Genomic DNA, 14,442 nt, shown 5'->3' with positions numbered 1-14,442 from the left:
CACGTCCCATAAAACTAGTGAACTGTTACCCATCTTACGGGAAAATAAGATGTCCTTTATGAAAAACGAACTTAATTTGTAAACGTAAGGTGGTGTATTTTCAGTTTATCAAATCAGCCATTCAACCATTCACTGCTAATGAAACAAGTTACTCTGAGTCTCAGGATTTCCGGAATTGTGATAAAAACCACTGAAAAATCTAGTCCAGGAGTCAGCGGACTTCCAGTAAAGACTAGATTAGTAAATATTTTAATCTTGCATCACCTGGTCCGTCACAACTACTCCACTCTGCCATTCCCAGTGGAAGCAGCGTAGACACTGTCTAAATAGATGAGCACAGCTGTGTTCCCATAAAACTTATGCACGAACAGGCAGCAGGCCAGAAACACACTGGAGACAGGGCCCTGAGGACTGAAGTCCCACAGCCAGTTCCATTAACAAGGTCGAGTCAGGTCTTAGTCCAGGGACGATGTCATCAGAAAACAAGGCTTTGACATAACACCTTTACTGCATTGTCCAGCCAGGAACCAAACACAACTTAAGAAAACCATCGGGCAATTCCTAGAGCACGACAACGACTACCCCTCCCGTCCCCCAGCAAAAACTAACCCACTCAGTCATTCTGGTCATCATCCCAGTCTTTCTTCCCACTGGGAGGTTTGGGCCCACCGGCTGGTTTTGCCATGATGATCTGCAAAACAAAACAAAAAACTATAAGAATACGTTTATAAACTCAACCTGTAGAAGGAGGAGAAAGAACATTTTTCTATTAGCCTGATTCGAGATTAAACAATCATCTGGAGAGAGGAGCCATCTATCTCACAGTGCACATGAAATTAAACACGTAGCAGAACACTGCTCAGCGCTGAGCAGCGTTGAGTCTCCTGCTTTTCCTGGACGTGAACAGCAACAAAATCCATGCACATTAGAGAAGGGCATCCACTCCCCACGGAGCCGGGGGGAGAACTGCCATGAACCACTGGCAAGAACCAGTCAATCTGGAACCTGGTTTGCTATTTATACACGAGGTTCATCTTGCCAACCATCTCAATCCCAATTTCCTTGAGGTTTAGGAACTTTAGGTCCACCTGCCAGTTTTGCCATTATGATCTAAAGTGGTTGATACTTAAACACACACTAAATGCAACACTGGAAATTTCTAGTACATGCACCTGAGAACCAGTCCAGTAGCAGGAAGTGTGTGTCACACACCTAAGTCCACCCAGCTAGTTCCCTAGTAGCTTAAAAGAACACACCAGTTTGTATCTGGCAAAAAAACCAAAAACACACACCAGACACCTGTATCCACAATGCACTGACCCAGCATATTCCCAGTATAACCACCTATCATTTTAAAAGGATCTGTTTGGAAAAGGGGGGGGAAGGGAGGTGACAGCTTAGGGCTGAAATAAACTTGGGGGACTCTAAAATAAATTAATTGGGTTTCCTCAAAGCAGAACTCTCACCCTCATATATTCTGAATCTCAGAACTGGAAACAGTCTTCTTCCCAAATTTATATGAAGAAATGTTTCTGTTCTGGTTTCTGTTTAAAGCTCACTACCACCCTCCCCAACCCTCCTGGTCCACACCCTTTTTCAGAAGCTTCCACAGGATCTGAACCTTAAATTCTTGGAATACCGTTTTACTACCTGAAGCACATTCAGACTGAACTAAAGGCGTTAAGTACAATTTTAGAATCTAAGTGTAGCTTTTTTTAAAAGGACCCGGAACAGCTCTCAAACTTTCTGGGCATCATAACACCTGCCCAGCTTATTAAACACATTGCTGGGCCTTCTTCCAGGGTTGATTCAGTGGGGCCCAAAATTTGTATTTTTGACAAGTTTGAAGTGCTGCTGATGCTGTTGATTTATGAACCATTATTTGACAAAGGTCAACCCAGCCTCCTCCATTATCCAACACAAGTCCCATCCCAGACTATGTGCTACACAAAATTTGGTACAACACTCTAGCAACACAAACTGGTTAACGAGGTCAGACCAAGTGCAGACCAGGGGCAGATAACAATGAATAAACGAAGCCCAGGCTTCCGGTTAAACACAAGACTCAGAAGTGCCCTTGAGACAGAGACACCTGTGTTCCTGTAGCTACTGTCTTGCTTGGATGACTGACATTCACAGGACCTGGGCTAAGGAACCTCCTCCATTAGAGTGTCTGCCACCACCTGGTCCCTTCCACTTCTGGTCCTTTATTCTTAGCCATATGCTAACTTTTAGAATAAGCGAACCAGGTTCCATGATGTTTATTTAAAAACCAGAAAACACATTCTTTCACTGAAAACTACCCAACATACCAATATAAAACCACGCAACTAATAAACCCAGTACACAAACACCCAGGCCCGTTTCAGGTCATCTTGTGAGAAGAACGAGTGCTCCCTTTGCTGAGGTGAGGCCTATGACGTACACACACCACCAAGTGGTTCCTACTGCACTCAGGCGTCTACTTCCCACCAACCTGCTTCTCCCAAGATTAAGATTTTCACTTAATGGATTTATACTTTCTCCTAAGTACTTACACTCACTGTTCAATAACCACTTCTAGAATTTCTAGGAAAATGAATTCCATTAAGGTTACTAGCAAACACCTTCTTGAAAACCTATGAATTCTGGTTTGTCTCTGAACCCAGACCTGTCTTTACCATCTTTCCTGTGTGTCACAATTTAAAAAAAAGGAAAAAGCACAGAAATACTATCATTTTTAACACTGTAAATCTCTTAGTAGTCCCTCCATAGAAGTCACAGCAGAAAAGTTAACACCCAGGTGCCATAATCTCAGGAGCTTCCTACAAGCTGGCGATCAGCAGTATCTCCCCGTGTCTGTCCCCACCCTCGTCGCCCTGAACTTCCTCTCCACGTTACTTCTAAGGGGTCTGAAAACTATGCCTCTAAATCACACTGGTCTGACCCACTGCAGTTTAAGAATACAGACGCTGTCTAGGGCCCTCTTGCACCTGTTAGGTGAAAGTAAAGGACACTGTGGGAATGAGAATGTGCTCATCCAGTTCCATGAACACACCATGGAGCCACATCAATGCTGGTTTTTCCACAGATCAAAATTTCACTCACCTGATCCACTCTCAGCACAGTGACGGCAGCGTTTGTGGCCAGCTTGATGGCCCAGTACTTCCCCAGGTACGTGTCCAACACCCCAGCCTCCAGCATGTCCTTCACAGCGGGAACCTCAGCCTGTTGACAGAGCAGTTTTCACTCTTCACCTTAAGCTCTTTTATGTGAAAATGTTTACATGAGAAAAGTAGGCAAAAGTACTACCATATACACCCTACAAAAGATTATTAATGAAACAGGAGGAACACTATTCTCATTCATTTTCTTTAGACTTATTTCTATTTTAAGGTTTTGCATTCACGAAATAAAACAATTTAAGTTCACAGTGGTTTTCTTTTTTCAGGTACCTCAATGTCTAATCCAACATTTCTATTTCCTTCTTGGTGCACAGCGTAGAGTTTGGAGATAACTTCGTTGGCTTTCACCCCTGAGTTTTCTGCCAGTGCCCGGGGTACAGCCTCGAATGCCTCCGCAAACTTCTTGATGGCGTACTGCTCAAGGCCTGGACAAGTCTAGAGCAGAAACAAGCTTATCAATGCATCCTGTTCAAACTGCAGGAAGAAAGCCACTCACCCCGAGAAGGCTGTACCTCTCCATAGGACGTGATCTGTTTCGCTAACTCGATTTCTGTTGCTCCACCACCAGGGACAAGACGTTTATCCTAGAACATGAGTAAAGTAAGTCACTAAGCAGCAGCTGTGTTTCCTAACCTCAGGTCCCAGCACAGGGCTTTCTAGTCAGCACTGACTCATACTCTAAACTACAAATGTACAGCTGTAGTGACCCGGGTGTCCGGTGGACGAAAGGGAGGGACCAGCATGAAGAATGGGACTCGCGCATTTCCAGACACAGCACCGAAAACAGTTCTTACAATTGAGAACCATCAGCTATCCCTTCAAAAGTGTAAAAACCTTACATAGAAAAGGTGCTTCCTTCCCTTTCATGCTACCCATGCGAGGTTCTTGAAATGTCTAGTCTGAACTGTACCTCCAAGGCCCTACAAGTTCCTGACTCCAGGAGACTCTCTCACTGACCCTGGTGAGCACTTTGAACGTGTTCACGCCATCGTCGACCGCTCTCTCCACATCATCCATCAGGTGGTCCGTGGAGCCGCGAAGCACAATGGTGGAAACGGCACCATCCTCCTTGTCTGCTGATAAATTAAACACAGCTGGGAACCAGTACAGAAAACACACACCCCACACTCAAACATTCACCATCACCACCTACCATGCTTGAAGACCACCACCTGGGTGTCTCCCACTTCCGAGAGGGACACGGTGTCGCAATGTCCCATTTCTTCAACCACAGGAGGGGTCTGTAAGAAAATGACTGTTGTAATAACGTAACACATAGGTTCAGCTGTCTGTCAATAGTGCCCAAATACATACCAGTCTAGGGAGAGCGGTAGCACCCACTGTCTTGCACAGCCGTCTGAGATCCCACTTTGAGTTCAGCCTTAAAAAACCCAAAAAGCAAGGACCTTAATAGGAGCGTTAACTCCACCTGACAGAATAAAATACAGAGGCTAAGCAAGCAACTGCACACTGATCCCCAAGTCACAACTTTCTGACCCAAAGGTTTAGGCTCAGGAAAGGTCTGGATGGCTCTGTGCAGCCCAGACGGGGGTGTTCATGGCATGATTCTAGAACTGGGAGGGATCAAGTCCCTTTGATGCTGAGGGCTCGAAGGTGTAAAACAGGAGGGTACATAGAAAACGTCTGCCTTACTGTGGGCAGTCACATTATGCAAGGAAGGGAACAGGGACTGACCTGCACATTAGGTTAGGTGCGAGAAGGGGTGGGGGTGGGTAGGAGACCTGCCCAGTGTGCCTCAAATGACACCCACCTGATTGGCCCTTCAGCGCTCAGCTCTAATGTAAGTTTTCCCAGGAAGTGTTTTCTGCCCCCCAGACTAAGGTCCTTTTGCTATTTGATCTAATACTTTATATTTTCCTCTTTTTAAAGTTGTCAGGGTATGTTGGATTTGTTTCTTGTCTCACCACCAAGAAGCCATTTACGATGCAGGGGGATAGAGTGAAGCTGCTCTCACCTCACCAGCATGACACTGTACTTGTTTGCGTAATGAAGAGCCATGTCTGCCACTTTGCCGCCTGTGACTATGACATTGGCACCGGTATCAGCAATAGCTTTGACCTGTGCATCCATGAGATTCTCCTCTCCCTTACTGAAATTCATCAGTTCCTCAGCAGTCTTTATCAGCACTGTTCCCTGGCAAAACAAGCAAGCACGCTCATTAAAACCATCTTACTACTTTGGTGCTCAAAGTCACAAGATAGCACTTTACTGAAGAGATCAAGATTTGGGAGAAAATATGAAAATAGACATGAATGTATTATGAAGAACAGGAAGTCTTTAAGAAAATAATAGAAACCCAGCTTGCTCCTAGACTCCCCACTCCCCAAACTCAGGCACTTTGGTGGAAAAGTTAGAACAACACCTTGCTGTTAGGTATGTTGTTGGGCAGGTGTCCTGGCATTTGACTTTTGACAAATGTCAACTAGTTACCTAAACAACAATGGGCTCTAAACATTTTCTAAAATGAGGACTAAGTGACCAACCCCCCCCCCCCCCCCAACCTGTCAAACTTCTGAAACTATCAACTCAGACTCCGAGTATTCCAGGGAGGAAGTCAGCCGTAGCCCATAAACCTCAAACCTCACATAACATGTATTTTTTAAAAAAAATAAACTGGTCAGTTTCAAACTACGTTAGCAAGTTTTTGTTTTAGGATCCCATGGAATCCCAACATTCTCTCTTTAAAACACGAATGAATACACAAGTTCTGGATCCTCTTTAGTGGGCACTTGACTTGATGAATGCGTAAGTCCTATTAGAAGCCAAAGGCTGTATATCACAACATAAACAACACTACTACTGTGTCAAGATTCAAGTTTAATACTTAGTATTTGAATTAGATTTTAAAATATAAACCTGATTTTAAAATCCAGATATGACCTGCAGTTGCCAATAATCATGCAGTCTTCACTGACCAAGAGCAAACCCCACTCGCAACTTTAGAATCACCTAACAATCTGAAAAGGCAGCCTCACACCTGTAATGTTAAGCTTCTGAACTCCACGTACCTTCGTTTCTGTTATCATGCCGTCAAAGGGACATGAGTACACTGCTATCTTTGCATCTTTGACAGACGTCACATCGCCTTCCACTTCCTTCTTGAAAACCATGCCATGCAAGACTGAAGAGGAGCAGATGCCAGAGCCCTGAGGAGCGACACCAAAGCCACCAGTGAGCACATGAGAGAACACCTGGACTGAAGTGTCAGTTCTGCAATTTACCAAAAATACTACCCTCTAATTCAAGTCACACACACACCAGGGCAGTGATTCATGGAGATGAGGGGTGGTACACATACACACACCAGTCTGCTCTGGGTAGAACTCACTTTGGGACTGAGCCACTGGTATGGGGTAGGGAAGAGGGCCTTCAGTACAGTGGAACCAAAGACAGAAAATAACTGCTCTAAGCCACCCATCCATCCATCACCCACCCACCAAGCACTGCGTGCCGATGGACCAGGCACACGGTCAGTACTGGGACAGATCAGGGAACAAAGCATGATGTCAGATCTCACAGGCTTACAATTTAAAAGGGAGGGGGCAGTGCGTGGAGGGAGTCAGAAAATAGGTAGCATGGACACACACTTACATACAAACACACAGAGCCAGCACATGTATTTATGTAGGTGAAACTCTGCTATATCAACGACCACATGCCAACATGCAAAACCGCTACAGTTACAGGTTTCATTACACCGAGTAGAAATTTTTATCAAAAAATACAAGCTTATTTCAATACTAACGTTAAAATGAACTTTATTATTGCAGAGCAAAATGACAACTTCTATCCCACTCAAAAGTGCCTTCTAAGCTCATGGCTCTAACATGGCAGGTTTGAAGAAAACAAGGGTTAGTGTTTGTTGACGTACTGTTCTCACCCCGCCAAGCTGTTGTGGAAAACATGACCGTTCAGGGAGACGTCAACTTTCTTAAATTTAAGTTCGGCACTATTATCACAACCAGCCACACTCAAATGTTATGTAAATGACGCTGCCAAAGGAAGGAAGTCACAAGTGTCCAAAACCGAGGTCAGGTTTAGATGCAGATTAACACAAAAAACTTTCCCCCTAAAACAAGTAACTTATCTAGATAAATGTTAATGCATTTTCTAAACTTACCAGAATCTTACAAACTCTGATATTATCAACGTTGAAATGGCCAGAATCAGGAAAAATAGACACTGTTGAGAAAACAAGACACATCAAGAGCTATAGATGGGACAACAGAGAAAACATCAGCCACATTAAGACACAATATTCTGGGTCTTTCAGTGTTTACTGCTCTTGACTCACCGCAGGCCTGAGCAATGAGCTTGGCCAGAAAGGCTTCATTGCCATACTGCTTACTCATGATGGACGTGTGGAGCAGAGACGCCACTTCATCAACATCTCGGAGATTTTTTGCAGAACAACAAACCAAATTGGGAAGAATCTCGTGGGCTTTCCTGCAGGCTATTTCATAGCCTTCAATGACCTGATGTGCGAAGTGCAAAAGCATTTCTCAAAAAGATGCAATTCTGACATAAAGTAGCTTATCATGGCAATCCAATGAACATGGACACTCATTTTCAATATAAGATGACAAAGCACACGACCAGAGTGAAATCCACACAGAGCCTACAGGTTAGAACGGAGTCTTGGGCAACAGGCCCAATTTGAATCCTAACCACACTTACTAGCTACAAGACCTCGAGCAAGACTTTCTAACTCAGGTCTCACTTCCTTCCCCTGAAATAAAACGGAGATAGTTTTAACAGGCCTCCTGACGGGCCTGGTAGGGATGAGGGGGCCTGCAGAGCAGATGCACCCCAGCAATGGCAAAGGGAAGGCCCCATGCTCACTGTGGCCATGAGGGTGGTTCTTATTCGAAGCATATCACATACACACTAAATAGGAGGACACTGTAACATGAACGCTTGCCTCTGAGACTGACAGGCCGATTCTCAGGAGCTCCTCAGCCAGCTCCAGCAGAGCGCCAGCAAACACCAGGACAAAGTTTGTGCCATCTCCAACCTCCTGCTCTTGCATGTGCGAGGCCATCACAATCATCTTAGCAGCAGGATGCTGTACCTGGTGGAGGGGTTTGAGTTTAACCACCAAGTTAAAGCACTTGATCTTTAAAGCAATATAAAGTCACCCACTCCCATTTCTTATCAACAGACTCCAATCTCCCAGTGGGCCAGTAACTCCATAGTCGTATTTCATGGTCATGAGGGGACAACCAGGTGTCCCTGGTCCCTGAGCACACATGGTCACTGTGAAGGGAAAGGACCTCAAAGTGCATATGCTCTTCATGTGCAGTCGTACATTCCCACACATCAGGCCACAACATTATTACGTTTACTAAGTTATAAACAAAGCAATTCCCACCACCAAATCTAGGCATTTTTTATCTACTTATTATTTATTTTTTAATCCTCACCCAAGGATATTTTTTCTATTGCTTTTCCGGGGGCAGAGGGGGAGACAGGGGGAGAGGGGGAGATGGAGGGAGGAACATCAATGTGAGAGAGACACATCGATTGGTTGCCTCCTGCACGTGCCCCAACCAGGGCTGGGGATCAAGCCTGCAACTAAGGTATGTGCCCTTGGCTGGAACTGAACTGGGGACCCTTCAGTCTGTGGGCCGATAATCCAACCACTGAGCCAAACCAGCTAGGGCAAAATATAAATTTTTAAAAGACATAGCTTACTTCTAGCTCTCTTAAAATAGTCGCTGCATCATTTGTCACAAACAATTTCTCCAGGTGGTTGATGACCATTTTGTTCATTCCTCAAAAATAAGTTAGAAAAACAAATCCATTATTACTCAAATCCATCTCCAAATACCCAAGAAACCCTAGTTATGAAACATGTTGCTATGCATTCCTTAGGCAACTGGAACAGCCCATCACACACCATCTGCTATCCCACAGCTCCAGCGCACACCCGGGTCACCTCTCCCTCATCTTTCCCTGGTTACTCGGGACCATGGCAATCTCGTCTCCTTTTTGATCAATAAATATAATTTACACTAATATGCACAAAATAACCTAAAGTATATTTATTTTGCTTATTCCATAAATCTGTATTAATTAAACTCAGTTGATGGCAGGAGGCAAGAGAATTTTTTCCCTTAAATAAAAATGTTGGGCATTTGTAACAATGACCACCAGCTACTGTCTCAATGGTCAAAGCTTTGTAATTTTTCTATCCTCTTGGTAGAATAAAAAGTAACATTTTAATTCCCACTTTTCTAAAGATTATCTGGATTGCTGATTAAACACTGGACACTGACTGGTGTCGCTGAACTATGGGATAATTTTCAAAGCCACCCTGCAGGACAGCTAAATCTCAGTGCACACACAATGCTCTCCAGTGAGTCTGGGGAGCCAGCACTCGGTTCTACACTGTGTCTCTTAAAGCAGCAATCGGAAATTACCATTTGGTCCGTACGCTGTGCGAGTGGTCTGGGCAAGCTCCTTGCAGGCCTGTATGTTCCTGTACACGGCCTCTTCCAGTCCTGAGAAATGCTGTGAACAGACATTCTGATCAGAGCAGAAAAACCAGGACTTTCTTTCCCAGTGAACAGTGGGAGTTAATGACAATACCGACTGTGGGACTGTCCCGACAATCAGGTGAGACTTATGTGCATCAAGCATGGTGCCTGGTGTTCATAAAAAACCCATAAATTCGGGTGCTAGTGTAATGAAGAAAGCATGACATTTCCAGGGACCATGGTACCTACTTACCTCAAAACATAAGGTCTGCCATATTTTTAATGCAGTGAGATGTGCAGGGAGAGCTAAGAGTGATGAGAGGAGGCACTAGGCTCTTCCCAGTGAAAGTTCCTTGACTACAAGTTGAAATGTGGTTGGAAAGGTTTTCTCTTGCTGGAGCCTGAGCTTTCCAGGCCAGTAACTCCGTGTCACCGGGGAGTCCCATGGAAGCACCTGACCCAATGCTCCGGACTGGAGCGCAGATTCCCAGTGACCTCAACTGCCACGACGCCCAGGGGTTCCATCGGGCACAGAACTGAATCGTGTTATTCTGAACTCTCGACTTGGGACCCATTACTGTGGCCTCGGGTTTCATGAGCGGCGTTCACAGGAACATTCTTAGAGCTGCTGCGCCCAGCACAACAGCCACAAGCGGCTGCTTCGCCTTTATGCGACTGCAGTGGGGATCAGTCCCTCCACGCAGGGCCGCAGCCACCGCAGAACGTTATGAAACAATGTCCCCGGGTCTCAGGAAGGCTGCTGTAATATTCCCGGGGGGAGCTGTGCCCCAAACACCAACCTAACCTCACACTGTCTTCAGCCTCATCCGCTGCCTCCCTCCTGCCTCTTCTCGCAGGACAAGCACCTGACCGTGAACCAGGCGCCAGAAGACCCCTCGGGGTAAGGCGCCCACTCTCGGGCGGTGACGAGGGCCCTCTGAGCTCCTCTCCCCATCTCCCTCCTCCCTCCTCCGCGGCCACACACGCCATCCTCAGCCCGGACGCCTGCACCGGCGCGGGGCGTCCTCCACCCCGCGGCCCCTCCGCCGGGCCCTCGGCAGGGCCGCTCCAGCCGCGTCTCCGCCCACCGCGTGCTCGCTGGTCGCAGCCGCGCCGTCCCAGAGGCGCGTCCCGCCAGCGGGAAACCCGCGCCCGAAGCTGTTCCCCGGAACTGCCCCCGCCGGCCTGTCCCTCCACGAGGCAGGAACCCGGGGCAGGACACGGCGCCGCGACCGCACAGCCAACGGACAGCGCGCGGCCGCGCCGGGGACCCGCTTCTGAACCCACGTCCGGCCCCAGCGGCCGACCCGGCCCGGGGCGTCAGTCCCAGCCCCAGGGCGCACCCCCCGGCACCACCCCACCACCACCGTCCACGAGGGACGCCGTCACGGGCGGGGCCGGGCCCACGTGGGCGGCGGCGGCGCATCCGCCGGGAGGACGCCGCCCAGCCCGGCCCCGCCGCCTGCACCGACACCCTGGGGGACCGAGAAGGGGCGCGCGGCGTGACCCCGGCCCGCTGGCGCCGCGGGACGCGAACCCGAGGCCGCGGAGGGGCCGAGGCGCCGGGGCCGGGAGCCTCCCCTTCTGGAACCTTCTCCGCCTCCGACGGCCAGCAGGCCCGCCTCCTCCGCGGCCGCCGCGCCCGCAGCCCGCCCCCGCCCGCGCCCGCGCCCGCACCTTGGCGCCCTCCTTGAGCATCTGCGCGAAGCCCGGGGCCTTGGGGACGTGGAGCGCCATGGCTGCCGCGGAGCCGCTCGCCCGCCGACCCGGAGAAGCGTGCGCCGCACGGCCCCCTGGGAACGCGGCGCGCACCGCCTCGGCCCCGCCCTCCTCTCAGGCCGGACCCGCCCCTTCCCCTCGCCCTGCGCAGCCTCGCGAGATAGGCCGTTCCCGCAGCCGGGGCGCGCGGACCGTCCCCGAGCGCGCCGCCGGCCTTAGGTCCCGCGCATGCGCAGGCGGGCCTGGCCGCGGGGCTCGCTCCGGACTGGCCGGCCGGCCCACCCCGGGTCCGGACGCTGGGCTCTCCCGGGTCCGCGCCTGCCCCTCGCCCTCCCGGCCCCGGGCTCGGTCGCTGCAGGGCTCCCGTCCTCCCACGTGCCCAGCGCGTCGCGGGGTCGCCCCGGCCCGGCGCGGGGAGGCGGGCACCGCCGGGGTCGAGGTCCGTGTGGGGCGTGGCCGCGGGTGTGGCCCCGAGCGCCCCGCGCAGGTTCAGACCCCGGGAGCGGCGACTCTTCCTCGGCGGGCGCGGGGACGTCCCGTGGGTGACCCGCCCGGCGCCGGACCCCCCTCCCTCCCCGGGAAATGAGCGCCCGGGCTCAGCGCCTTCAAAGCCCGCCCGCGTCCTCCGCTCCGCGCGGGGCCGGTGGAGGCCGGTAGAGGCCCGTAGAGGCCGGTAGGGGCCAGCGGGAGTAACCCCGCCCTGGGGCCACCCCGCCCCGGACATGCTGCCCCTAACGAATGGCCACTTGTCATGGCTATTATGTCACAACTTTCTCTAATTTTTTCTTGTTAAAAAAGGCATAATTATTAAAATAAAAAATGCTATTGTAAATAGCTAAGATCTGGAAACAGCCCAAGTGCCCACCAGGAGATCACAGGAATAAAAAGCTGGGGGACATTGACACCGTGGAGCACTACGCAGCCCTGACAAAGGAGCTCGTACCCTTTGGGGCAGCATGGGGCGACCTGGGAGTATTATGCTGAGTGAAACCAGGCAGAAAAGGACAAGCAGCCCAGGATCTCGCTCATATGTGGAATCTAATGATCAAATAAACTGACCAACAAAATAGGGTCAGAGGTATTGAAGCCTGGAACAGACTGAGGGACCTCAGAGGGACGGGGGATGAAGGGGCAGGAAAAGATCAACGAAATGACATGTATACATGCCCATGGACACAGACAATCGTGTGGTAAAGGCCTGGGGCGGGGAGGGGGCAAAGGGGAGAAAATGGGGGACATCTGTAATACTGACAAAAAATAAAAATAATAAAATAAAATAATCCCTTTTTCCCCCACCTTAAATCAAATGGTACACAAACACCTGTTGGGAAGACCCACAAGAGATCAGTTCTCCACGTGTGGTTGGTGGGCCCTCTGAGCTGTGCTGACCAGGACCAAGCTATTTTCATAATGAAACTAAGACCTTTCCTCTCTCATTCTTCCAGTGGGGCATTTTCCAGAGGCTCCCCAGTGTGTGTGATTAAAACAGTTTGAATGTAAAGGGCAAGAGAAGCTAGTTGTCTTCTATTAAGACATAAAAGACATTTGCAAAAGTGTAAATGCCACTCTTTCCTTTTTCTTTGTTTTGAAAGGTAGAGTTATTTTTAATAAAAATATGTACGTTAACATGATGGGCTTCTTACTGTTATTTTTAAAATATTTTTTTAAATCACCAGTTTTAATTTATAATATAGGAAATATTGATAGCTATAACACACATAAAAGCTTGGAGAACATCAATAATTTTTAAGAGTAGAGGCGTCCTCAGGCTGGAGTTAGGGGACCCTTGCAGTAGGTCTGTCTTGAACAATAGATCACTCAAGATTTTTCTCATGGTGACTAAGAAAGAAACACTCATTGGACTCAAAGGGAGTATTACAACCAATGCAAAATAAAATGGAAAGGGGTTAAAATGACACTGGGTGAAATTTAACTAATTAAAAATGACTGAGGAATCAAATCTTGATGAGGACCATGGGAAGTTAGACTTGATGACAATTGAAAAACAATTGATGAATCAAATTTCCATGACAAGTTTGTAATAAAAATTGATCTTACATTAATTTTAATAAATAGGAAGTGGAAAGAATTGAAATCAATTAAAATCTGTATGGTAGTTTATCAAGGAATAAATTGACTTAATTGCTAAGACAAACACTTTAGATGAAAATTCATTAACTGTATTTTTTGAGTTAAACTGAATTCATAATTACAGAGTCTAAAGATCAAGGGCAAAATTTCCACTGGGTCCACACAGTAGGTCCAGTACTCCCCAGACAGGAGAATAAACACAAGTCCGTGTGGCTGCAGGGCCTTGGATGTGGTCCCGCTTGTCTCCCAGGGGTGTTCCCCACCTTCCCCACTGCCAACTGCCTACAGCAGCCTGGATGGTCATCCTGTCTGGACACCTCTCTGCATCAGGGCCTTGGCCTCTGCTGCTCTCTACCTACAATGTCCTTCACTTCCACAGACATACTTCCTTACGTTAGAAAGCCCTAGGGGACTCCCAAGACTGTCCCTGTCAGTCATTCTCATAACTTCTGTGCTTCTCCAGAGCGCTTATCACAGTTGTAATGACTAAATTTTATAATCTTTCTCAACCTTCAGATAGGTGCTGTACTGCCAGCAAGTATCCCTGGGTACTACGTGGAGTAGAGTCTCAGTCAATAAGTGTCAAATGAGCTGACAGACGACCAAATGTGTGTCCAACAGAGGACATCAAAGAATTGTGAGGTGTGGTCTTTATTTGCCCTGTCCAGATGTACCAGCTCTGAAACCAGGACCATCACAAAGTAATCAGAAGGATTTGCCCAGGTCTTTGCAAAAGGCCAAAGAGACTGGGTTTCTATGATTTGGATTCAAGAGCCCAAAGCCTCCTGTTCAGTGGCAACTGAAAACATGGCCTTGGATCCCTGGAATGAGCTTAGGGCCCTGAGGATGGAGCTGTTTGCGCCCTTAACTCCCGGTTAGGAGGAACTCCATGACCTTGCCCTGGCAGTGCCTAAGCCAACTCAGGATGCTCATAAGGAGTCACCAATTATTTCCAGGGACTTTGTTTC

The 14,442-nt window shown here is 48.5% G+C and overlaps 1 protein-coding gene across 2 annotated transcripts; it reads right to left on the bottom strand.

Annotated features, from left to right (window-relative positions):
• Positions 1–489: 489 nt before the first annotated feature.
• Positions 490–11,431, bottom strand: CCT8 (chaperonin containing TCP1 subunit 8). 2 transcript variants are annotated; one of them, XM_087818499.1, is made up of 15 exons: positions 11,342–11,431; positions 9,608–9,698; positions 8,880–8,959; positions 8,107–8,256; positions 7,480–7,660; positions 7,306–7,367; positions 6,194–6,331; positions 5,140–5,318; positions 4,479–4,545; positions 4,318–4,405; positions 4,122–4,240; positions 3,677–3,748; positions 3,435–3,599; positions 3,088–3,207; positions 490–691 (listed from the first exon to the last, which is right to left on the bottom strand). In XM_087818499.1, exons 1-15 carry the CDS (start codon positions 11,399–11,401, stop codon positions 614–616), a joined length of 1,650 nt encoding a protein of 549 aa, XP_087674625.1. In that variant the 5' UTR covers positions 11,402–11,431; the 3' UTR covers positions 490–613. The 2 variants fall into 2 exon arrangements, with proteins under 2 accessions (XP_087674625.1, XP_087674626.1); XM_087818500.1 differs by having other exon boundaries at positions 4,122–4,237.
• Positions 11,432–14,442: the final 3,011 nt, after the last annotated feature.

This window comes from Miniopterus natalensis, chromosome 6, assembly GCF_054644295.1.
Source record: "Miniopterus natalensis isolate mMinNat1 chromosome 6, mMinNat1.hap1, whole genome shotgun sequence".
In the NCBI taxonomy this organism is placed as follows: domain Eukaryota; kingdom Metazoa; phylum Chordata; class Mammalia; order Chiroptera; family Miniopteridae; genus Miniopterus; species Miniopterus natalensis.
The sequence above is the reverse complement of the archived record's forward strand: the minus strand, read 5'-3'. Positions and strand labels throughout refer to the sequence as shown.

Coding starts and splice junctions, on each gene's coding strand:
- CCT8 (XM_087818499.1), bottom strand. CDS start 11,401: ATGGCGCTCCACGTCCCCAAGGCCCCGGGCTTCGCGCAGATGCTCAAG. Junction 8,960..9,607: donor CACAGCGTACGGACCAAATG/GTAATTTCCGAT, acceptor CTTATTTTTGAG/GAATGAACAAAATGGTCATC. Junction 4,241..4,317: donor GGTGGTGGTCTTCAAGCATG/GTAGGTGGTGAT, acceptor TTAATTTATCAG/CAGACAAGGAGGATGGTGCC.